We start from the raw sequence: 24905 nt of genomic DNA, 5'->3' as shown, positions 1-24905 counted from the left end.
AGTGGCCCCTATTGTCATAGTGAAAAGAACACTGATTTGTATCCAGAAGCCCTGGATTTGCACCCTTATTCTACCACTTATTATGTTCTGTGAGTTTAGGCACGCTACTTTTCTGGGTTGCGGTTTCCTCATCTGCAAAATGGGGATAATACTTGAACTACTTATCACCAGCTTCTGTCTTTTTTTTTTTTTTTTTGGCTGAGGCAGTCGGGGTTAAGTGACTTGCCTAGGGTCACACAGCTAGTAAGTATCAAGTGTCTGAAGCGGTATTTGAACTCAGGTCCTCCTGACTCCAAGGGCTGAACTCTATCCACTAGGCCACCTAGCTGCCCCGAACCGGCTTCTGTCTTGCAGGAGGCCCAGTGGAAGTGTGAGAAGTTATCTCACCACCTTGATATCAAGAAACAGGCCCTTAGGAGAAGCAGGTGCTTCTGGTGGATTTGGGATTTAAGGGGAGAGGAAGAGGAAGGCTATCCAAGATGCCCAGAGGTCTAGCAAGGAAGGGACAAATGGCAGAAGTTCTGTCTTGTGACTTGTATTTGAGAGCAGAGAAAATAACCCTCAAGGAGGGCTGCAGCTGGGGTCTGGTGGTGAATGCTGGTCTCTTTCTTTACAAGGAGGAAGGAAAAGAGAAGTGAGGGATGGTGGAAGAAAAAGAGAAGAGGGGAGGAAGATGTTTCCAACATCTGAAATACATTACTGGGTATGAGAGGAGAAAACCCTAGCAAGTCACCTTTGATGAGGTTGCTGTAAGTAGCTTATCGCAGTCTGGCCTGGCTTGGCACCTCTCCCCTCCCAACATCTTCCTGTGTTTACCCCAGGACTCACCTGCTGGTTGCTGGGGCAAAGCTGTAGTCTGTATTAGATACTTTGTATATATTCTCTCCAGGTCCACCACTGCCAACTCCCCCTCCTGCATAGGGTCCATTCCTTCCAGTCCCTTCTATGGAAAGCCTTCGGGTATGCAGACCCCCGGGCGCCCGACCTGAAGAATTAACCCGTCTCATCTCTGTTCCTCCGTGCCCAGACCCATAGGTTCCACCAGGCTGAGGCCCAAAGGCATTTGGGGTACTCAGACTTCTACCAGTACCGCCACCTGGGCCACAGCGTGGGGGTCCAGGGCTTCTCCGAGGCTCATTGAGGTACAGGCGTTTCTTAATGAGGGAGCGGCCCCCACTTGAGAAGCGTTCCAAACCCCCACCACCACTGTAGTGGACACCAGGGTAGTAGCGGGAATAGCTATTTCCCGGGGATCCTGTGGGTGATGGCCGCTCGTAGCCTGGAAGGCCCAGGTCCGGGGTCTGGCCATAGTCTGAGAAGCTGCTTCGCAGAGGAGAACCCCTATGGCCCAGGTAGGCTGGGGTTGGGACCGGAGCTGGGGCTGGAGCAGGAGGTGGGTTAGAAAGATCAGCATCATTGCTGAACTCAGGGGGTGGTGGGATGACCTCAAAGTTAAATTTTTCCACCTCTTCCCCACCTCCCTTGTATGAAGGGGAGGATGGCGAAGAGAAGGACTTGGGCAGCAGATGGCTTTGGGGGCTGTAGGAAGAGGTTGACCTCTCCTGGACCAGAGAGGCCTGAGGCTCTTCCTTTGACCATCTCTGCCTGGGCTGGGACTCTGAAGTCGCTGCACCTCTTGGGGATGGGGAGCCCCACTTGCTAGGTCTGTCATGCTGAGTTGATGTGGACATCTGGGGAGCCTGTTCTACCTCCCTCGTGGGTTTGGGCACAACTGTGAAGGAGCTGGGCCTGACCTCACTGTAGATGATGCTTTCAGAGACAGACTCTGATTGATTTCTGTTGCCATGGAGACCCCCTGGCAATGAGGACAGGCCCAGGGCACTGCCTCTAGCCCGTCCCTTCTGGGCCCTCTGTTTGGCAGCAAGGAGTAAGGCCATTGGAGATCCTCTTTCCACCACCTCCCCTGTCACTGGGTGTCTGAGGACCTCCCTGTCTGACCAATCTTTTCCAGGGGTCGTGAGTGATGGGCTTTCATTTTCCCATACTCCTTGAGGCTCCCTCTTGGCAGGGCTGGGTGTTACTACAGCAGCTTCCTGGCCAGAGCGTGCCTTGTCTTGGTCCTGGAGGGGTTTGTAGAGAACCGACACCTCCTCTTGGGCTAGGGGAGTCTTTGGTGCAGGGGCTGGCAAACGAGGTGTCCCCATCCTATCAGGTTTCGGAGGCGCCAAAGGGGAACCCTTAGCCTGGAGGGGAGAAGATATTGCTGATGGTTGAGGTTCTGTGGCTTTCTCCCCTGGTCCAACAGTCCTGGCTGTGGGGACGCCCAAGTCCTTCTCTGCTTCAGGTTTGGGTGGGGTGGGCAGAAGTGGGAGCTTCTTGGCCATCGGCTTGGGAAGCTTGGCATCCCCAGCCCCATTCTCGACTATCCCTCTGGCTTCCGGTGGGAGTTTAGGGGATACGAGACCTATAGTTGGCTTAGCTTTCTTCTCCAGTGAGGGGGACATTAGGGCTTCCAGCTCACTCCTGATGCGCTGGACACTTGGAGTTGGGGGCTCTGCTGGGGCGTAGTCCACAGGTGGGAGAGTTAGGCTGGGGGGAGGCTCTTTCTTGGGTAAATTGGGGCTCTCGTCTCTGTTCTCTCCAGCTTTGGAGGCAGGTGTGGATCTAGTCCCATTGCAGGGAGAGCGTTCTTCTCTCCTTGAGCCACAGAGGTAGGCAGCCAGCTCACTCCTCAGTTTGTCCATTTGTTTGGGATCACGCCAGTCCACAGGATCTGAGGAGTCCTCAGCCACTGGGATGGCAGATTTGGGTTTGGGGATGGGAGAACTTGGTTTGGGGCCTTTCCCAAGCCCTGTCACTGGTCTTGGGACCTTTTCGATGGCAGACAGAGGGGGAGCCTCTGGAGGGAGAGGGGGTGCTGGGGGTGGCAATGGAGAGGCTGGGGGTGGCGTTGCTGTTCTGCTGTTTATTCTGGGGCTGGTTTGGCTAGGCTGAGGGCTGGCTGGCACAGTGTCTTGAAGCTTCCTGGGGCCATCTGACTCCTGAGTCCCATCGGGGTATGCCTGGGATACAGGACGGATATGGAAGCTAGGTGGTAAAGGAAGCCGGTTTGAGATCTTCTTAGGAGTATCCACCTCTTGGGGATCCCTAGGAGACTCCTGAACTGGGATTGATGAGGTCCTGACAGGTGCTGGAGGGGGCACCTTTAAGGAACGGGGGAAGGTAAGATGGGGGTCAGGCTTGGACTCAGTAGGAAGGGCAGCAGGGCTTCTGGGAGGGCTGTTCTTGTGGGCCTCAGACTGCCCCCCATTGAGCACAGTCTCTGATTTCCATTTGGAGACACCAGTAGAAGGGAAGAGCCGAGGCCCTGTTGGGGTACGAGGAAATTCTAGGACAGGGAGTCCTGGTGCTGGCATAGGAGGGGGTGGGGGTGCCAGGAAGGCTAGGGGTGGGGCCGGAGGGATAAAGTCTGGAGGGGTGGGGGTCGGTGGGGAGGAGAGTGTAGATGGGGGAGACAGAGCCCCGGGCACAGGTGGTGGAGGTGGGGCCATGTTGGGTGGCGGTGGGGGTTGCTGTTCCAGCAGTAAGGGAGGAGGTGGGGGTGCCATGGAAGGTGGGGGAGGGGGTGGAGACTCTGCCTTGAACATCAAGACATCAGGAGGTGGTCCTGGGGCTGGGCCCACAGGGGGTGGAGGGATGATGGGCTCTTCACCATAATGCCCAGACCTCAGGTCACCCACGGAGCTGTACAGTCGGAGGTTACCATTGATTTGCAGGCTGCTGCCTATAAAAAAGAGAGAAGAGTGAAGTAGGTCTAGAACTTCCAGGGTACCCATCTCATCATTCCCCACTCCCAGGGAAGGCCACCCCTGAAGGTAAATGATCAGTTCCTGTTTCTCAGGTAGGAAAGATAGGGCAGCAGCGGCCTGAGCCCTGCACACTTGGCAACATGACCCTCCTCTTAACAGCAGGGTAGGAGGATGATGTGACTTAATGAGATCTGGGAGAAAGTGGCTAGCGCAGCCCCATTCTTGATCTACCTGACCAAGCTCTCCTGGCACAAGCAGAAGAGACACAGTAAAAGGGTTGGGAGGTGAGTCAGTGAAGAGGAAAAAAAATGCTACTGATTAGGGATAAGAGGGCTGGGCAGGGGATAGGCTTAGATGTTCCCTTCCTCTTCCTCCCCAGAAACAGACTTTTCCAGTATGTCTTCTCCCCCAAACCCCTCCAGTTCAGTTTTGCTACATCTGGAGGCAAAGGACGGCAGAGTGGCAGGGCTCTCACAGTTTGGGCCTATTTGGAGGACAATAGCCAGTGTCTGAGAGCCCCTAGAGCCTGAAGGCAAGGGGACCCCAGGTACCTTTATTTGTCACTTCTTTGCCCACAAAATCCTCAGGGACAGATGGGGTTGGCACAGCCAGTCCATGGTTTTCCTGTGCATTCTAGAAGAAACCCAACAATGGTGAGTAGGGAAAGATAGAGTTTCAAATTTTTTTAAAAAAGTGACTTTTCCCTGGAGTCAGGAGGACCTGAGTTTAAATCTGTCCTCAGACACTTGACACTTACTAGCTGTATGACCCTAGGCAAGTCACTTAACCCCGATTGCCATAAAAAAAAAAAGACTTTCATAAGGTCACTCCTTTGGCTCAAGAGCTTAAAAAGGTTCCCCATTGCTTATTATTTTTTTTTTTTTGAGGCAATTGGAATTAAGTGACTTGCCCAGGGTTACATAGCTAATAAATGTCTGAGGCCATATTTAAACTCAGGACCTTCTGACTTCAGGGCTAGTGCTCTATCCACTGCACTACCTAGCTGCCTCTTCCCATTGCTTATTGGACAAAATGCAAACTGTTGAGCCTAGCATTTGAAGCCTTCCATAGCTGGCCCTGACCTACCTTAGGGACCATTTGCTATGGTCAGACCAACTTCCTCACTCTATTCCATGTTTGCCTCTCTCTCTTCCATTTGATTCCCTGGGTTTGTTCCTCACTTGGAATACCTACCATTCCCTCCTCTAGCTGCAGCAAGACATAGATCAGGACAACTGGACATGGCCCTGGATACAGCAGGAGACCTGGTGACTTTGCACATCCCTGCCTCACTTAAATCCAATTCACTCGAGAGTCATGACATCACCTTCCTGATGTCATTGTTCCTCAGGACAAACAGCAACATTCTAGCTGTGCAAATCCTATCCTTCCTTCAGAGCTCAGTTCAATTCTCACGTACTCTGAAAAGTCTTGCTCTCTCAGACACAATGACTTCGTTTCACCTGTCCAGCTTTGTCTCTTGGACAGTTAACTCCTTGGGGGCAGGGATAACATCTCCTAGAATACACAGCCCTCATGGTGCCTAGAGAGGTACTAGATATGTACATAGCTGATGTTTGCTGATGGACATAGGTGGGCCCCTGGAAGGATGGTACAAAGGCTCCTAAAATATAACCTGAGAAATTCACTTTCCAGTGAAACTGGTCTACTTGCTATTTCCTATTCATGACATTTCATCTCCTCCCTCTCCCTTTTCCCAAGCTGTCTCTCCTGCCTGGAATGCCCTTCTTCTTCACTTCTACCTCTTGAAACTCCAACCTCCTTTCCATGGTCTGCTCAAGCGCCATCTCCCATGGGAGGCTGTTCCCAATTCCCCCACTTGTTAGTACCACTTCCCCAAATTACTTTTAAATTTCACATTTGATTGTGAGCTCCTTGAGGGCAGGGACTATCTTTTGCTTCTCTTTATATTCTCGGTGCTTAGCACAGTGTCTAGCACATAGTAGGTGCTTAATAAATGTTTGGCAGAATTTGTTTTTGTATATATTTTGTATTCACTTATTTAGATATGTATTGAGAGGTTCCCCCCCCATTGTAAACACTTTGAGGGTAGGGACCATTCTATTTTTGTTTTTGATTGATACACAGTAGGTAGTTCATAAATGCTTGTTATATTGGAGTTAGACATTAAGGAGAAAATAACTTAGAAAGTGTTAAGAGACAGAGTCGGAAAGGGCTTTAGAACTGATCTAATCCAAATTTTCCATTGGATCCGTGAGGAAACTGAGACTCTGAGGGCTAATCAAGATCCAGGAACCCCTAATTCAAGAAATCCTCCTGGACTGAGCCTGAATTGGCTTCCCCATCCTCCCCTAATCCTAGCCACTCATGTGCCATTGTCTCAGCATCCTTACATTTGGCTCTATCCTCTGTACCACAATCTGCTTCCATTTCTCTTTTATGGGACAAAAGCTGACATCAGTTATAGAACCAGGAGGAGGCAAACTTTTATGGAAATTAGATGTAGTCCTTGGCAAGTTGCCTGGACAAATCTGGTTACAGGGTTTACCTTTGGGCCTTCTGGCTGGAGGTTTGGGGGGAGGGAGTGGTTTGCAGCTGTTTCTGCAAACAGGCCACAGGCCTCCAGGCTGGAGGCTTCTGAGGGTTGATGTTTTTATGGGGGCAGCTGTTGTAATTCTCATCTTCCAATACTACCCTACACCAAACCTCTGGGGAAAAAGTTGACCTCAAACTCAGGTCATAGAATCATAGAGCTTGGTACAGAACTGAACACATAATAGGCATTCAATAAGCCATTTGTTGAATGAATGAATGGAATTCTAGAACTTTAGAGTGGTCAAAGCTGGAAGGGACCTTAGAGATTAGCTAAATCCAACCTGCTCATTTTGTAGTTGAGAAAATTTTGTCCAGAGAGGGGAAGGATTTGCCAAAGATTACAAGTCTAGTGAGGGGAAAAGACCAGATTTGAACCCAGGTCTTCTCCTATTATTTCCACTATACTCTAGAGTCACTTTGGATGGTCTATTTACAACTCTATAAGTAAGGTCTCTATGACCCTCAGCTTCACACCACCCTTGACCTCAAAGTACATTTAAGTTTCATTACACTCAAAAACACAACTAATGCAAACCCATTCTCAGACCCAGTTTGCAACACTGGCCTGGACAGATTGGATGCTTTTCTTTTCTTTTTTAAGGCAATTGGGGTTAAGTGACTTGCCCAGGGTCACACAATGTCAAGTGTTTGGTCTGAGGGCAGATTTGAACTCAGGTCCTCCTGACTTCAGGGCCGGTGCTCTATCCACTGCGCCACCTAACTGCCCCGATTGGATGCTTTTTAATAACCCTCTTAATATCCTTCTTAAAAACACCATGAGGATTCATGGGACACACCCTTCATGCTTTCCTCTGTTAGAGAAGCAAATGCTTTTAGGGTGTTCCAGTCACATAGCACAGAAGACAGGACACCCCTTTGAACTTTAGAGTTTGGGTGAGGCTCAAAGTCAGCCTCTCACCTCCTCACAAAAGCCTTCCTAGATAGGGCCTAAATTGGCTCACCACCCACTCATCATCCAAGACACCACCCACTCCTCTTCCACTCATTCAGTCTTTATACAAACAGTCAACTCAATTACTCACTCCCTTGATGATGGTCTGTGGCATGCTTTAAAATTCCTGGCTAACTTGCCTTTCTCACCCAATTATACTCTTCTGGATCCATCTGTCAATGCTCATTTGCTCAGACAATGCATATAGAAATTCATTTAAATATCAGCCCAAGAAGAACCCAACTAGGAAGGTAAGCCAGCTGCCCTCTATCAGGAGTTGGGTCTTCACAAGTGTGTAGACCCAGAATAACTTTACCATCTGCCTTCCTGCAGAATCCTGAGGCCTCGCCTTTCCATCTGACTTGTAGTTGCATGTACCCTCCTATGTGCATTGTGCCCCCGTTAGAATGCCCTCACCTTCAGAGTAGGGATTATCTTTTCTATTTATATTGCTGGTACTATAGCACATAATAATGCTTAATAAACACCTTTTCATTCATTCAATAACAGCTCACATTTCTATAACACTTTATGGTCTATAGAGCGCTCCTCAAAACATATAGGCAGTACAAGATTATTGCCCTCATTTTGCAGAAGAAGAAACAGACAAGGCGAGAAGCATTTATTTTTTAACATGCATACACACATGTGATATGTATATATACACATATATGTATGTATGCTAATTATCTTTATTATTCAATATATTAGTAAAAGCATTGCACAGAAGTGGGCCAAGGACAAACCTTATGCCATGTCACTAGAAATCCTCTCCTGGAGAACCTTCCAGGTCTATTAATCAACAATCTTTGGATTTAGTTAATTCTTTTCTTTTTAGAGGAGCATTCATTAAAAACTACTATGTGCCAGGCACTGTACTAAGCACTTTACAAATACATCATTTGATCCTAACAACTACCCTGGGAGGTAAGTGCAATTATTATCTCCATTCTACAGTTGAGGAAACTGAGGCAGGTAGTGGTTAAATGACTTCCCAAGGTCACAAAGGTACTATGTGTCCGATTTGAACTCAGAGCTTCCTAACTCTAGGCCCATACTCTGAGACATCAAACTCCGTACTTGCCATGCCTTAATTGCCCCCATTTTTGCAGAAGAAAAAGCAGGGGGGCAGCTAGGTGGCGCAGTAGATAGAGCACCGGCCCTGAAGTCAGGAGGACCTGAATTCAAATCCAGCCTCAGACCAAACACTTGACACTTACTAGCTGTGTGACCCTGGGCAAGTCACTTAACCCCAATTTCCTAAAAAAAAAAAAAAGAAAAGAAAAGAAAAAGCAGGAAACAAGAGGTGAACCAGGCCTTTGTTAGGTTGCATTCTTTGAAGAAAAATAGAAAGCTTCACTTTTCTAACCTCATCACCTCTCATCAGGACTCTGAAATAGCTTCTAATTGGTCATGAACAGATGGATGCCATTATTTTATTGGATGTTTTTGCTTGATTGGTTTGCTTTGCCATAATGGAGGAGAGTTCTGAAATGACTGTTGTCAAGATAAAAGTCCATAAAACACTTTAAAAAAATGAACTGGAAACCAAATTCTGGAAGGGGGAGTTACCAGGCTTCGTTGGGATCTGGTTCTTGGCCAGGACTCTTAGCTGACCCCCTCACAACATAATTGAAGGGAATGCCCATGGAACCATAAGTTGGGGCACCTCGGTGAGGTCTGGCTCCCCCACTAAATCACTGTGTGACCTTGGATGAGTCATGGCTCCTTGTCTGTCAAATCAAAGACATGATCTCTAAGTTCTTTTGCAGTTCTACTATCATTAGGGCCAAGGTCATATACTGTTAGGGATAGCAGGGGCTGGACTCCTGGTCTCCTGCCTCTAAGTCCAGCTTTCTTTCCACCATGCCCTGCTGCTCCTATGTATTTCAGCATGTTTCTATATACGCCTGCACCCCTGAACATTCCCTTCACTGGCCCTTTCTTTGTTAATCGAGAGAATCAAGACTGGGAGAAGGCACTCGTCTTTGGACTTTGGACTTTCTCTGGGGAGCCTTCAGAAGTTTTTTATTCCCCAGAATACAAGCCAGTTCCCTTTCCTTGCCCTGTTCAGGCAGGGCAGTAGAGAGAACATTAGATTTGGAATCAAAAGGCCTAGATTTAAATCTTGTTTCTGCCATTTGGGCAACTAACAGGTGATGCAAAGGACAGAGTGGTAGAACTGGGGTCAGGAAGACTTGAAGCTGTGTAACCCTGGGCAAGTCACTCAGCTTCTGTGTGCCTTAGTTTCTTCAACTGTAAAATTAGGATAACATTGCCTTCAGGTCAGTACAATGATCCCTTCCACAATGAAACTTTCCCTGTTGAAGTTTCAATATATCTCGGTTTTGACATATCACAGATCAGCATAAGAAATTAAATGGGAATTTTTTGGGGAATTTTGCAAAGCCACAGATGACACGCAAAGGCCAGCAGATGACACAGAAAAAGTTTAGAAACTCAGAAATGCATAAAATATACGTATAGTACTGTAAACACCCCATAAAAGAAAAAGAAAAGATTCGGGCTCCTACTCTGATACGAAGGGAGGGCCAAAAAAATTTCAAGGATTTTCCTAATGGAGGGGCCACCTTGCCCCAAACCCCCTCGATGTGGAAGGGAGAACCGTAGTATAATTATCACCACTCCTATTGGACAAATGAAGAAACTGGGATGAAGAGGGGCTGGAAGGGACTTTAGAATCCATGTTGTCCAGCCTCTAGAGCAGGAAATGGAGAACTACAGAGAGGCAGAGACCCACCCAAGGTCACACATGGTAGAGACTGTGAAAGGTTGATTTAAACTTGTTCAAGGTCACATAGTCACAAGGTAAATATTAGAACTGGCACTTGAATCCAGGCCCAATGCCCACTATTAGTTAACTAAGTGACATAGTGGATAAAGCACTGTGTCTAGAATCAGGAAAACCCAAGTTTCTTACTAGCAGTGTGACCCTGGGCAATTCTCTTAACTTCCATCTACCTCAGTTTCCTCAACTATAAAAAGAGGATAATAATAGTACTTAACTCCTAGGGTTTTTTTTTCCGAGGACCAAACAATATTTGTAAAGCCCTCAATAAAGTGCCTCAACACATAGTAGGCACTTAATAAATGCTTGTTCCTTTTCCCCCTCCCCAGTTTTCCCACTATACTCCCACTGCCTCTCAGGAAGTAGCCCTATTATTAATAGCCAGGCCCTGGATTTGAACTAAGGTTGTTGAGGGCCCCAAAGCAAAGTACTAATCACTCTAAACCACTGTGTGCCATGAGGGCTTAATCACCTCCTCTGTCTAAGCCTCAGTTTCCTTCTCTGTAAAACAGTCTGGTTGGACTGGATGATCTCTAAGGCCTCTTTCGGCTCTCCAGAGGATTCCTTTCGTCCCTGGCCCATGGTGGCAGCTTTGCATGTGAGTCACCCTGAAGTTCTCCAGAGAGGTGTCAGCAGGCACCTGGGAGCTAGAAGGCATGACTCAGTTACAGGAAAACTGGGAGGAGAAGGAACAGAAGAGGAGACAAAGATGGGGAGGACTGGGATTTCCCTGTTCCCTGGGCCAGGAGAAAGCTGCTGGGGACCATTTCCTCCCACTGCCCTTTTTAATGAGTTCTAGACTCGGTGCCTGTGGATCCGAAGTCCTATATGTTAGAAGAACAGGAGTGTCTAGACCAGGGGTAGGGAACCTTCAGTCTCAAGGCCACGTGTAGCCCTCTAGGTCCTGAAGTGCGGCCCTTTTTTGGCCTTGAGGCTGCAGGTTCCCCAACCCTGGTCTAGACAAAGCATGTTGGAGGTGAATAGGTTTCATAGCCTCGCCTTCCTCTCAGGCCATTTTGCTCCTTTCCTCACTTGTGCAGTCTAGACATTGCTACATTCAACCTAATAGTTTAAGAAGGATCATAGATATGGAGCTGGGAGGGAACTGAGAGTTCATTTAGTCAAACTTTCTTACTTTACAGATAAGGAAACTGAGGCTCAGTAGCGTTAAGTAATTTACCCAAGGTCACACAGGTAGTAACAGAGTTCAGATTCAAAGTCAGGTCCTGAGGCTCTATGGCCTGGCATTTCAGCGGTTTCCCCTCCTATATTTCTCGTTGCCCCCCCCCCCCCACATGCTGTCACCTTTTATTTGGGAGAGACGGGAACATAGCCCTCCTTAGTGCTACCTGCCTAACTTTAAGAGTCAACAAATTTGAGGGGTAATCAAAGCTAAAGAAATGAAATTTGAGCCAGGATTTGAACCCAGGTCTCCTTACTCTAACACTAACAAACTGTGTATCTGTGGACAAGTCATTTTCCCTCTCTAGGTCTATTTCCTAATCTGGAAAATGAAGGTGAAGTAGATTAATTCTAAGGTGCCTTCCTACTCTAAATTGTATGATTCTAATACTGAAACAGGTGCACAATTTGCATGTTCCTCATTTGAAGTCCAAATCAGGGTCTGGACAACCCTTCGGAGGCTGGGCTCCAAGGCAGAGATTGCAGGTGTGTGAGGCCACTGCCTCCTTCTCTGTCCTCCACCTTTCTAAAGGTACAAATGCATTACTCCTTGCTCCACCCGTGGCCTGTCAAGTCAGGCCCTGATCTTCATCATGTCCCTTCCCTAGGCCTGGTCTCACCTGAAACTACTCCAGCCCCAGGAAACTATTGGTCCAGCTGTTGACATCAGTGCTCCTGTACCTTGCAGGACGCAGTTATGGTACAGTGCAAGAACACTGGCTCTGGAGTCAGGTGGTTGTTGTTGGTGGTGTTCAGGCCTGTCCGACTCTTCATGACCCCAGTTGGGGCTTTCTTGGAAAAGACATTGGAGTGGTTTGCCATTTCCTTCTCCAGCTCATTTTACAGATGAGGAAACTGAGGCAAACAGGGTGAAGTGACTTGCCCAGGATCACACAGCTAGTAAGTGTCTGAGGTCAGATTTGAACTCAGGTCTTCCTGACTTTAGGCGTAGCTCTATCCACTGAGCCACTTAGCTCCCAAGGGCAAGGAGTCAGAGGACCCAAGGTCAAAGCCCAATTCTGATACTTCCAGGGGGATTTTGGGCAAGTCACTTAATCCATCGAGGCCTCAGTTTTCTCGATTCTAAAAAAAAAAGAGAAATGGACCACCCATCTCTGAGGTCCCCTTTAGCTCTAGAACTGGAAGGACCATCAGAAAGCATATCATCTAACACCCTCATTTTGTAGGTGGAGTTAAAGTCCAGAGAAGGAGCACCGCACAAAAGAACTACAGACCAAAAGAACCTCTGAGTCACATAGTCCGACCCCCTCACTTTTACAAATGAGGAAACTGAGGCGCAAGGAAATTAGGTGATTTTCTTAAGGTCACAAAGAAAGTAAAGATTGGAGTTCGCTTCCCACAGATCACAAAGCAGAGTCAGAAGGACCCATCAGGCTTCAGGCCATTAGACCACCCTCAAGTAGAATTGTGGCATCCAGGGCCATCTCTAGTCCTGATCTATATCTTGCTACTAGACCCAGATGGCTCAAAAGGACACAATGAGAATGATGACAAACAAAAATAACAACCACTACCACCAGTGGCATTGTGATTGGCCAAAGAGGCCATGGTCCATTCATGGGGTACAGTGGGGAGTCACACAACCCCAGACATATAATCAGGCTCGAGAGCCTGCCTATCCCAGTTCTTGAAATCCCCTCTTAGAATATAAAGTACAACTAGTGTAGAAAGCAATTAAGTTGTTTACCCTGGAGCATGGAGGGGAAAAACCTGATTTCAGCCCAGGAGCAAAGGACAATGTAATGTCTTGAGTCCCCAGATACTTTCCCCTTTGGCTTAGTTTCTTGATGGGAGTGACAAAAGCTGTTAGGGTAAATCCATCAGGGATCTCCTTATATTCCTTCTGTTTAGAGACACTCCTTGCTTTTCTAAATGACTTAAGTGATGAGGCTCATTTTTTCTCCCTGGAAGTCCCAAGTCAGAGTCAAAATCCAGAGTTCACTTGCCCCTAAGCTACCCCCACCCACCCACCCCGCCCCCAGTTACTTACACACACACACACACACACACACACACACACACACACACACACACACCCCTTTTCCTTCTTCCCTTCCCATCCGATTTCAATTTGACAAATATTTATTAAGCCTGAGATACGTGCAAGATACTCTGCTAGGTGATGGAGATATAAAGATAAAATTAAAAATATCTTCTGCCCCCAAAGAGCTCCCATTCTGCAAGATATATTCAACACATACACAGATAAGTAAAGACAAGATAATTCAGGAGGTAGAGAACCCTAACTGGGAGGGTTAGGAAAGGCTTAAAGTAGAAAGTTTTGTCTGGGCAGGGCCTTGAAGGAAGCTACTGATTCTAAGAGCTGACTATAAGGAAGGAAGGCAATTTGAACCCTGGTTCTTCTGATTCTGGGGCTGGCACTCTATCCACTGTGCCACCATGCAATAGTCCTAGAAAGGCAGCCTAGCCTGACCATAAAAGGCTTTAAATATTACATTGAGGAGTTTTGTCTTTTATCCTGGAGGCAATAGTTGAGTCTCTGAAAATTTGTCAACAGAGGAATGATATGGTCAGAAGTCTGCTTTAGGAAGATGACTGTGGCAATTGTGTGGAGGCTGGATTAGAGAGGGAAGAGACTGGAGGTTGGAAGGTCAATTAGGATGTCCAGGCAACAGATTATGAGGGCCTGAACTAGACTGGTGGCTGGAGAAGGGGAAAGAAGGGAATAGACTAAAGAGATGTTGTATGTATAAACTATATCAAATTGCTTATTGTCTCAGGGAGGGGAGAGGGGAAGGAAGGAGGGAGAGACAGATTGTGGAACTCAGAACTTTAAAAAAATGTTTAAAATTGTTTTAATATGTAATTAGGGGGAAATTATATATATGTGTGTGTATATGTGTATATATGTGTCTGTGTGTGTGTGTGTGTGTGTGTGTGTGTGTGTGTCTGCGTGTGTATGAAAGAGATTTGTAGGGCAGGAATTTATCTTCCTTGGTAACTGATTGGATGGAGAGAAGTGTGAGGCACAGGGAAGAGACAAGGATGATACAGACCATAAACCTGGACAACTAGAAGGATGGTGGTACCCATGAAATAAACATGGAGTTTTGGAGGGGGAAGAAAGAAATATAAAATGTTTGAGATGTCTAAGAGACATCTAGGTAGCTGTCCAGCAGGAAGTTGTCAATATGGAATCAGAGCTCAGGAGAAAGATTAGAGATGGAGATGTAGATTTTGAATTCATCGGGCAGCTAGGAGGAACAGCAGAGCAGAGCACTGGACCTAAGATCGGGAAGACTTGAGTTCAAATCCAGCTTCACTTCCTTGTTGTGTGATGACCTTGGGCAAGTCACTTAACTTTGCCTCAGTTTCCTCACCTGTAAAATGAGCTGGAGAAGGAAATGGCAAACCACTCCTGTATCTGTGCCAAGAAAACACCAAATGAGGTCATGAAGAGTTGGACATGACAAACAACTGAACAACAATCTATCAGAAGATAAAATGAAACATTTGTAAAGTGGTTTGCAAACCTTTTTATTGTTGTTCGGTCGTTTCAGTCATGTCTGATTCTTGGTCAGTCTTCCTGATTCCTAGCCCTGCACTCTAGGGCAGCTAGGTATCTCAGTGAATAGAGCTTGTAATGAGGAAGATTCCTCTTCCTGAGTTCAAATCCAGCCACAGACATTTACTAGCTGTGTGACCCTAGGCAAGTCACTTAATCCTGTTTGCCTCAGTTTCCTCATCTGTAAAATGAGCTGGAGGAGGAAATGGCACACCACTGCAGTATCTTTGCTAAGAAAATGCCAGGGGTCACAACGAGTTGGACGTGACTAAATGACTAATGCAAACTTTAAAATGCTATAAAAACGCTATTATTGCTATCTGCAGAGAAATAAGAAATGAGAAATAAGAACCCATGAGAACTGATGGGTTCCCACTCCTCGTAGACTTTGGAACCAAAAGGGATATTAGAGATGAGCCAATGCCATACCTTCATTTACAGAGGGGGATAAAAGGAGCTCAAGGAGGTTAAGTGATTTTCCTAAGGTTCCCCAGTAACAGGACCAGGATTCAAACCCCAATCCTCCAAATCCAAATGCAGAGCTCCTTTTAGTAGGTCTCACTTGCTGTTCTTTGCATCTCTACTCAGTGCCTCTCATTGGCTATCCCTCATGACTAGCATGGTCTTCTGGGTTCCTTCTAATTTCCACTAAAATCCCATCTTCTGCAAGAAGCCTTTCCGGGGGCTCCTCAATGCTCATGTCTTCCCTCTGGGATAACCTCCAATTTACCCTCCATAATATCTTGTATGGTTGTACACAGCTGTTTGCATGTCATCTGCCCTATTCGAATGAGAGCTCCTTTTGTACAGGGACTATTTTTTGACTTTCTTTGTATCTCAGGTGCTTAACACAGTGCCTGATATGTGCTTAAAATATGTTGTTAACTCACCCACACTGCCCCTAAGGGCTGAGGATTCATACGGTTGTCCTTTTATATCCCTAGCCTACAGATTCCTTCTCAGAGATATTAGAAACAAGTTTATGGACCCCAGTTTAAGAAACCTTGCCCTAGAGAGGGAAGACACAGGGCTCTGCCTATTAAGTGAGCCAGGTTTCCTCACCTCTGTCCCTGAGCCATGTGCTCCTTTAGTCACTTTCACAAAGCTCTTTGTTCTTGGATACCCTCTCCCCACACCCAGGGCTTGGTGTTATACACACACAGATCTTCATTCTTAGAATTCCTTGCTCAGCCAAGCCCTGGTCATTCAGGCTCAGAGATTGGTTGGTAGGTAGAGGCTTGGCTGGACATCATAACCACAGTTGCTCTTTCCACCAGGTCACACACCCTTGGCTACCCTGCCCTGTGCTGCCCATCCAGGCTCCAGAGGGAGGTACAACTTGTCTACACTGGCCTGGAGGGTGAAGGAAAATAAGGGAAAGAGTTTTGAATTGAAAAGTTCCCATCCCTATTCCTTGACATAGTTTATTTGGCCTGGGAAGAGATTTATCCTAAGAAGGAGGAAGGGAAGGGAGGAAGCATTAAATGCCTATTATTTACCAGTGCTACGCTAAGTACTTTTAAAATATTATCTCATTTGATTCCCACAACAACTCTAAGAGGTAGGTGCTATTATTTTATAATTTCGCAGTTAATGAAACAGAGGCAGACAAATTAATTCACTTGCCTAAAGTCATACAGTTAGTTTGTGAGGCTGGATTTGAACTTAGGTCTTCCTGACTCTAGGCCCAGAACTCTATTTGCTATACCATCTAGCTACTCAAGTGAAGACCGTAGATATCAGAGTTCCTCCTTATTCCTCCCCCAAACCCAGCACTGATGGGAAGGCTTTTCATCACTACTGGGTGAAACAAAATCCATGGAGAACAAATGAAGGGCAGATGTCCTTCTATATGCCAAATAGCATCTCTGCTGCCAACTCATGAATTTTGCTTTTCTATATATTTGTGTGTGTGTGTGTATGTGTTTTTTAATGCCCTAGTACATAGTCAATTTTTGTAAAGCTGAGAAAGAAGTGTACTACTTTCTGTTCCCAATCAATAATTTCCACAGATCTAGCATATCTGACTTTTCTCAAATTCTATTTGGGTCCTTAATTTTTCTTGTTTATACTATTTTGATTAGATTTGTCTAGCTCTGAGAGCAGTAACATTGAGGTCCCTTACTTTTATAGTTTTACTATCAATTTCTTCTCTAATTCAATGAACTTTTCCCTTGAATATTTAGATGCTGTGCCATTCAGCATCTGTTTAAGTATTGCTATTAATTCACTGTCTATAGTGCCTTTAAGCAAAATGCAGTTTCCTTATTCTCTCTTTTGCGGTCAATTTTTTATTGTTGCCTTGTCTGAGATCATGATTGCAATCTCTGCTTTAATCAGCTACAATTTTTGAAAAGAGATACACTCCTTTACCTCAACCCACTTCCAAATTACTGATTGCTCTCTTTCCTCATTTTTCTATTTATTAGAAGATTCTAGTTCCTATCTTCTTTCCATGTCTTTTTTCTCCAATGGCTACTAGATAGAAGGAGGAACAACCAGGCTGCTTAGATAATCCACAAGTGGGATTTAACCAAGGATGTGCTGGAGCCAGAAAAGAATCAATTGCTGAATTTTCACTGTGTGTTTATATACCTCTGAAACCAGCAAACACTACAAATTAAGGCTTGATTTGTTTTATTGCCATTCTAGACTTAAGAAAGTGATGGAGAAAATGTTAATATACAGATTAGACTTAAAAGTGTATTATGCTTACTTTTTTTTTTCCACCCAAAGAACTGGTTGTTAAACATTTACCAGTACAACCCTGGATATAATTTCTCTCTTATAGAGCCAGCACCCCAGGAAACAGCTGCCTATCTGGGGAGGTGGACTCAGGAGTAGATCACTCCCTCCCAGCAAAAGTAGTGCCTTACCCTAGGGTTCCCTCACTTTTCTCTCACATCAGATCATATCAGCTACATTACCAGCCAAAATCAAGACTGCCACCCATCTCCTCTACCCAAACTCCAACTGAGCCTGGGTAAGCTCTATATGTGAAGTAAGCTTAGTCCCAAAGAAGAAATACAAAAGGACATCTCTTCCCACTCTTCCCCAGAAGGCAGGGACAGGACTTGGGGGGAATCAAGATAGTGGTAGAACAATGCATATGACATTAGATCTTTTTGATAGATTGATAGGTTTTGCTAATTTTTTTCTCTTCTTCCTCTACTTCTTTTTTCTTCTTTTTAAAAATTCTTTGTTATAAGAGATGGCTCAGGGGGAAATCTAGGTGCTGCAAAAATGAAAGACTGAATAAAAATCTATTAAGAAAACACATAGCTGAGTGCAGTGGGGCTTCATCTGATTTTGGTCTCCCCATTAAGTAGAGATAATGGTCCAGAGGGTGTATGGGGTGATCAGAATGACGCCTTCAGGACAGAGCCCAGAACACCCCCTCCCCAACTATATTCTAGCCTGACTCAGAAAGGGTGGGGTGACTGAAGTGCTCTCGCTGCCCCAGGCACCAAGGACCTGTCTGGCCAGTTCCTTATATCACATTGGTATTAAATGTTTAATTCCCTGCCTATACCTCATTTGTGGGTGGTTTGATTTGGATCTGGAGAGGTCAAGGGAGAGCCCCTGATAGGCAAAAGTACAAACTCATCTCCAATGTGTTAGTTCAATCCCAGTAACACTTCCTCTATTTTTACCAGGAAGCTCCAAAGTAGAGGGTGGGGCATAATAAGGTACAATGAATTCTAGGCTTCTCGCCTTGAAGTTCATAGGATCAGAGACTTAAAGTTAGAGGTCAGATGATCTTCGTTTTACAGATGAGGAAAATGAAACTCAGAGAGAAGTGACTTGCCCAAAGTCATACAGATATGACCTGCAAAGGAGTTCTCAGAAACATTTTTATTGTTGTCCAATCACTTTAGTCATGCCCAGCTCTCTGTGACCTCATTTGGGGTTTTCTTAGCAAAGATACTTAAGTGTTTTGCCATTTCCTTCTCTGGATCATTTTACAGATGAGAAAACTAAGGCAGACAGGGTTACATGACTTTCCCAGGGACACACAGGTAAGAAGTATCTGAGACATTTAAACTTAGATCTTTCTTTGACTAGTGACTCCATTTAGGATTTTCTTAGCAAAGATACTGGAGTGGTTTGCCATTTCCTTCTCCTGTTCCTTTTACAGATGAGGAAGTGAGGCAAACAGGGTTAAGTGACTTGTGACCCCATTTGGCAATTTCTTAGCAGAGGTACTGGAGTAGTTTGCTATTTCCTTCTCCAGCTCCTTTTACAGATGAGGACACTGAGGCAAACAGGGTTAAGTGACTTGCCCCAGGTTACAAAGCTAATAAGTGTTTGGGTCAGATCTGATCCCTGGCACTCTATTCACTGTGCCCCCTAGCTGCTGCTCTGAGAACCATCTCAGTTGCTAAAATATCTCTAACTTAACATAGATCCTCTCAGTCCCTTGGCTAAAGCTGGTTGAGGAACAAGTTTTCCATGGCTACTCTTGGCAACATGGTTCTTTCTCCTCTTGTCCCCACTTCAAATGGAAAAAACCCCAAAACTTTAGGGGGGAGGTGCAAGAGAGCTGGTTCCCATCTTCTCCCTATTGCCAGGCTCATCCTTCCTCCAAAGCTCATTCCGTCCCTCTTTCTCCTCCTTGTCAGAAAGAGAGCTGCCCTATAACTGGAGGAGTATCCAGAGAAGGGGAAAGGGACAGTCCCCAGTGAAAGAGATTTTTCTTCCCACTTACCCCAACATACCAATCACCCCAAATATTCTTGGTAGCAACCCTGCCCCTTTTCCCTCCTTTTATACCTTGGACATGGCCCTCTCTTTTCTTCTCCCCTCCCACCCCATGCCAGAGAAGCCTGGAGGAGGTTTCTAGTGAGTGTGAGAACCATGCTGCATGACTGGCACGACCAACTTGATATCAACTTCCAAGTGAGCAAGTAAGCAGGGCCCTGGGCATCAGTCCAGTTATTCTACCCGTCCCCTGCCCAGGGCAATGAAAGAAGACTAACGTGACTTGACAGGGACGTGTGTGTGTGTGTGTGTGTGTGAGTGTGTGTGTCTGTGTGTGTGTGGCTGCCCTCCTCACTGTCCCATTACCTGGGTAGGGTGATGAGAAGGGATTTGATAGGGACAACAGAATTCATCTAGTCCAAACCCCTCAGTTTAACCCAGGGCCCCTCTGTAACCCAGACAGCAGAAGTGTTCTTAGCGTATGCTGGATCTATGGACAGGGAAAGAGATGATGGGTTTTCACTGCTTAGGGGACCACATAGCTGAGTAGGGAGTCACAAAAGGAAGAAAGAGATGCTCTCACAAGTTGCTTAGGAAAAAAAAAACAACAACCTGAGGTTTATATATAGTCATCCCATATACTTCCTTTATCACTATGAGATTGGGGCTGACAGTGAACATGCCGCCTATGTTACACACAGAATCATAGATCCAGAGGCAGAAGGCACTTCAGAGGCCCTCTAATCTAATTCTGTCATTTTTACAGATGGCGAAACTATGCCTCAGGGAGGCTGAGTTTCCCAATATCCTACAGGTCTTGTCAGAGGCAGGATTTGAACTCAGATCCTTTGACTCCAAAGCCAGTGCTCCAACACCCCGTTTCCTCTTTTCCTTCCCGTCTTCTTTGTGACCCTTCAAAAGGGCCCTTGATGTATAGTGTAGTGATCAGATTTGTTACCTGGGCAAAAATTTGGGAGGAGAATGTTGGAAGGGTGCACAGTAGAATTTGCTCATGGTACCCCTATCCTTAAGGAGGATTCAGTCTCCCAACAATGGGCACAGCCATAAAGAAGCATTTTTTCCAGTAAGGAGTCAGCGCTTTAGGACTCTAAACTTGACCTGCAAACTAGGTTAAGCACTACTCTCTTCTGGGAGTTCTGTCTATAGCCTCACAAGAGTGAGTCACCCATCAACTACATACAACCACTGACTTGGGTTAAACCCAAATGGATGGTTGAGCTGGGAAGGCAGGAATCAGCTCTCTCCCAAGTCTTTCAGGATCAATACTAGTAGTCAACGTATCTAGTAGGACCTCACCCACCCTGGGAAGTGACCCCCACCACCATCAGGGATGCAAAAATCAATTCTCCAAATCACTTCTCCTTGCCACCAAAAATCCAAATGCCTTCACAATCCAGGCTTCTTCTCTAGCTCTGAGCAATTTCTCTGGCTGCCCCCCTTGCTTGGGCTGCTTTCTCTCTTCATCTCTTCATGGCTTCTCTGGCTTCCTTCATTTCCCAGCTAAAAATCCCACCTTTTACAGGAAACCTATCCCAATCTCTCTTAATTCTAGTGCCATCCCTCTGTTGATTATTTCTTATTTATCCTGTACATAGCTTGTTTGTACATTTTTTTTTGCATGTCGTTTCCCTTGTTAGATCGTGAGCTCCTTAAGGGCAGGGACTGTCTTTTGCCTCTTTGAATCCCTAGCTCTTAGTACAGTGCTTGGCACACGTTAGGTACTTAAATGCTTACTGATTGACAATCATCCAAAATGCATTAATCTAATGTGCCCAGGGGGTAAAAAAAAAAAAAAAAAAGGCATAGTTCCTGCTCTCCAAGAACTGAAGAGTGTGTATGTATATATATGTATATATACATATATACACACATATATGTATATGTTTATTTATACATATATAATACATGGGGAGATAAGATCTATAGATATCTATATATCTATATATCTACATACATATCTATATAGATGTAGATATATATATGGAAAAATTCAAGACAGAAGAGGTAGGACTTCAGCTGAAAATTAAAATAGATATTATCTAGTGGTGACTGTTTTTGGCTGGAGTGCAGCAGTGAAGGAATAAGGGTAAAGTGCATCTTTCAAATATATTGAAAGAACGAAAAACAAAATAAGAAAGCCTTTCATAGTCTCTAGAAGTGATTGATTTAATGTAAACCCAAGCTCACAAAATATCTGTTTTCTATCATGGTGCTCACGGTTCCCACTATCTATCCCCATTTCCTGTGGACATCTCAAACTCTCCCTCCATCCTGACCCCCTAGCACTTGTCTCAACACCATGGGATTTTTGTTTTGCTTTGTTTTTGCCTTTCTTTGTGTGCTTGGAGCTTAGCCCAGTGCCTGGCACATTTTATTTTGGTTGTTGTTTTCATTTTTCAGTCACGTCTGACTCTTCGTGACCCCATTTGGGGTTTTCTTGGCAGAGATACTGGAGTGGTTTACCATTTCCTTCTCCAGCTCATTTTACAAATGAGGAATGAAAGCAAACAGGGTAAAGTGACTTGCCCAGGGTCACACAGATAGTAAATGCCTGAGGTCAGATTTGAACTCAAGAAGATAAGTCTTCCTGACTCCAGGCCCAGCATTCTATTCACTTTGCCATCCAGCACATAGTAGGTGCTTAACAAATGTTTTGTCGACTTGACCTGACTTCACCCAGAAGTCCAGATAGCAAGTTGCCTACTTCTTGATGGTTAGTGACTGCTGTCCTTCTCTGGTAATGGCACCAAGGACAAAGATGACCTCACATGAGTCAAGGGGAGGAGGGGCCTACCATGGCAGCCACGTGGCTCCCACCCCCTCAGCCTCAGGCCGGCAGGCCTGGTGCCTCCCTCTGCCAGCCCACACTCCAACAGGCTGGAACTCCATACTCACCAGGGGTAAGAAGGTTAATAGGGGGCGGACTCTTGGCCGAGGCTTGAGGGTGGCAGTTCCTGACTCACTCACTGTATTAAAGTGATTGTCTCCATATTGAATTCCATCTAGAGGAGATAAAGGAGAGGGAGACGATGAGCTAGAAGATCAAAGACTTCTGGTCACTCCCTCCTGATATGAACCCACTAGGTTTCCAAATCCTTCCTGGGGAATAAGAGTCCTGGGGTAGCTCCTGATTTGATTCAGACAATATTATCTCGTGTTACATAGAGGCTTGAGAGGGTAAGAGAAGGAGGATAGACGTGCATACCACGCTGTTTAAATGAATCCGTAGGGTTGGGTGAAGTTGGCCTGACCCAGTTGCTTTTTTCTTTAAACATTAAAAATGTCTCATTGATGTTTTTTGTTTTTAATAATAACAACTCAAATACAGAACTTAAACCTTTCTTTACAAAGGGTTTTACGTGCACTATCTCACACTCACAACCACCCTACACAGGAGGTGCTATGGTTATTCCCATTTTTCAATATTCATATAGTGAGTCAATGGCAAGATCTGAATCCTGGAAGGAAAGGACTGTCTATGTTTTGTATTTCTTTTCGTACTGCCTAGGCATAGTGTCTGGCTGTACACAGTAGGATATAGAACAGGAAGGGAACTCAGAGCTCATCTAGTTCAATCCCCTCATTTTACAGATGAGGAAACTGAGGCTCAGAGAAGTGATCTGCTCAAAGCCACAAAGGTAGTAAATAGCAGAGACAAGATTTGAACTCAGGTGCTTGAATTCCAGAGTTGGAGCCAATCCCACCCGCCCCCAGCCCCAGGCCCCCTTTCGGGTTCTTGATATCTACTGTAACCAGACTTGAGGCTGAGATAGGTTAAACAGCTTGCCCAGGGTCATACAGTGTCAGAGGAAGCAAACCCAGGTGTAAAATTCTTCTGTGTGTACCATGAGCACTCCCTCTTCCCACCCCCAACACTTTACACACATTGAACTTTCCTTTGTAACCAGGAAAAACAATTAAACAAAAATACCAGATACCGAGAACACTCTAGATCTCTGCTAAGAAGAGGGAGGTATGTCGCATTCATTTTTCTCTAGCTCCTTAGAGCTCAGCTTCCTTTTAGCAGTCTTTTCATTAACATCATTGTATTCATTGTGTACAAAGTCATCCTGGCTCCATTTCAGTTCATACAAGTTGTTTCTCTGAATTCCTCATCCTCATTATTTCTTACCACACAATAATACTCCTCCATTCCCTGATGGATGGATGGCCTAGATTAATAGGTGAGACAGGGAATTATGAAGTCAGAGCCAGAGCTTTAATGGGAAATTCTGGCCCTGGGCCAAATTCAGTTGTTGGTGGTGGGGTAGGGTGGTGGTGGTGATGGGAACCCTTTGCCCTGGTTGGGTCATGCTGGTAGGGAGGGCAGCCTGTCCCTCAGAGGCTGATGGTCGATAATCCCTGACTGTCCAACCCCCAGGAAGGGCTTAGGATGGGATGTGCAGCAGAGGAAGAAGAAGGCAGGAGATCAGCAAAGGAGTGGCAGTAATGCCTTGTGCCATAGGGCTAGCTGGGTGAAAGACCAACATGAGGAAAGAAGCCTGCTCTCTGATTGTCATCTACCCTCCTTGCCTGGGACAAAACCCCTGAGCACTCTGTTCCCAATAGAGCCAGGCCAGTTGCCCTAGGTCTCCTGCAATTCAACTGTTAGGGATTTTATAGCCTAACGAAACTCATAACTTGTCTGTCCTTCCTGGACTAGATTCTCTCTATCTGGTCTTCCCTCTCAAGCCTGCAAACACCCTTCAGAGGGCAAAGCTAAACACCCAGCCCAGCTTCCCAGCTAAAGCTTATCTCCTAAAGAGAGAAAAACAAGAAGGGTTTTTTTTCTCAGGTGCTTGAATTTCTAGCTGGGATTGATTAGATGAGATCCCTGTCCACCTTTCTGGCCTCCCAGGTCCTGCCCCACTTAGAATCCAACCCTCAACTTTCATGCAAATGTGTTTGTCTTCAATACAGATATTACTAAGTATTAGTATAATACTAAGTATTAGTATCCCAAAGTCCTACCCTTCCTATACTATAATGATGCTAATGACCACCTTCCCACTATTGGCAAGCCTAGAGACTGAGGCTCAGAGGCACTTGCTTAAGGTCACATAATCAAGGAGCAGAACTGAGACTGAAATCCCTCCCAGGGCCCTTTCTGTTGTCTCAAAATGGTGTCCCAGAGTCTCTGAGAGATTCAAGGTCACCAAAGAAAAATTTCTTTTGCTAGCCCTAGCATCGTGAAAAGTAGACCACACACACACACACACACACACACACACACACACACACACGCACTAGCAAAATTTTCAACAAGGGTAGAAACAAGTGGCTTAATTCCCAGTAATGGAGAAAATTCAACTGCTCAGTACAGCCTATTTCTTAAGTATTCTAGTT

The 24905-nt window shown here is 45.7% G+C and overlaps 1 protein-coding gene across 1 annotated transcript in view; it reads right to left on the bottom strand.

Moving 5' to 3' along the window:
- The window catches only part of CUNH6orf132 (chromosome unknown C6orf132 homolog), a 46252-nt gene that overhangs the window by 3893 nt on the left and 17454 nt on the right, over nt 1-24905 (bottom strand). The window contains exons 2-4 of the mRNA XM_027838428.1: nt 22455-22561; nt 4322-4403; nt 829-3745 (exon numbers count right to left, since the gene is read on the bottom strand). Coding sequence (XP_027694229.1) covers nt 829-3745; nt 4322-4403; nt 22455-22561 — 3106 coding nt within the window. The remainder of the gene's footprint in view (nt 1-828; nt 3746-4321; nt 4404-22454; nt 22562-24905) is intronic.

Source organism: Vombatus ursinus, unplaced genomic scaffold (genome assembly GCF_900497805.2).
Source record: "Vombatus ursinus unplaced genomic scaffold, bare-nosed wombat genome assembly UNPS02014826.1, whole genome shotgun sequence".
Classification (NCBI taxonomy): domain Eukaryota; kingdom Metazoa; phylum Chordata; class Mammalia; order Diprotodontia; family Vombatidae; genus Vombatus; species Vombatus ursinus.
Note: the sequence above shows the minus strand (reverse complement) of the source record. Positions and strands in the feature narration are given on the sequence as shown.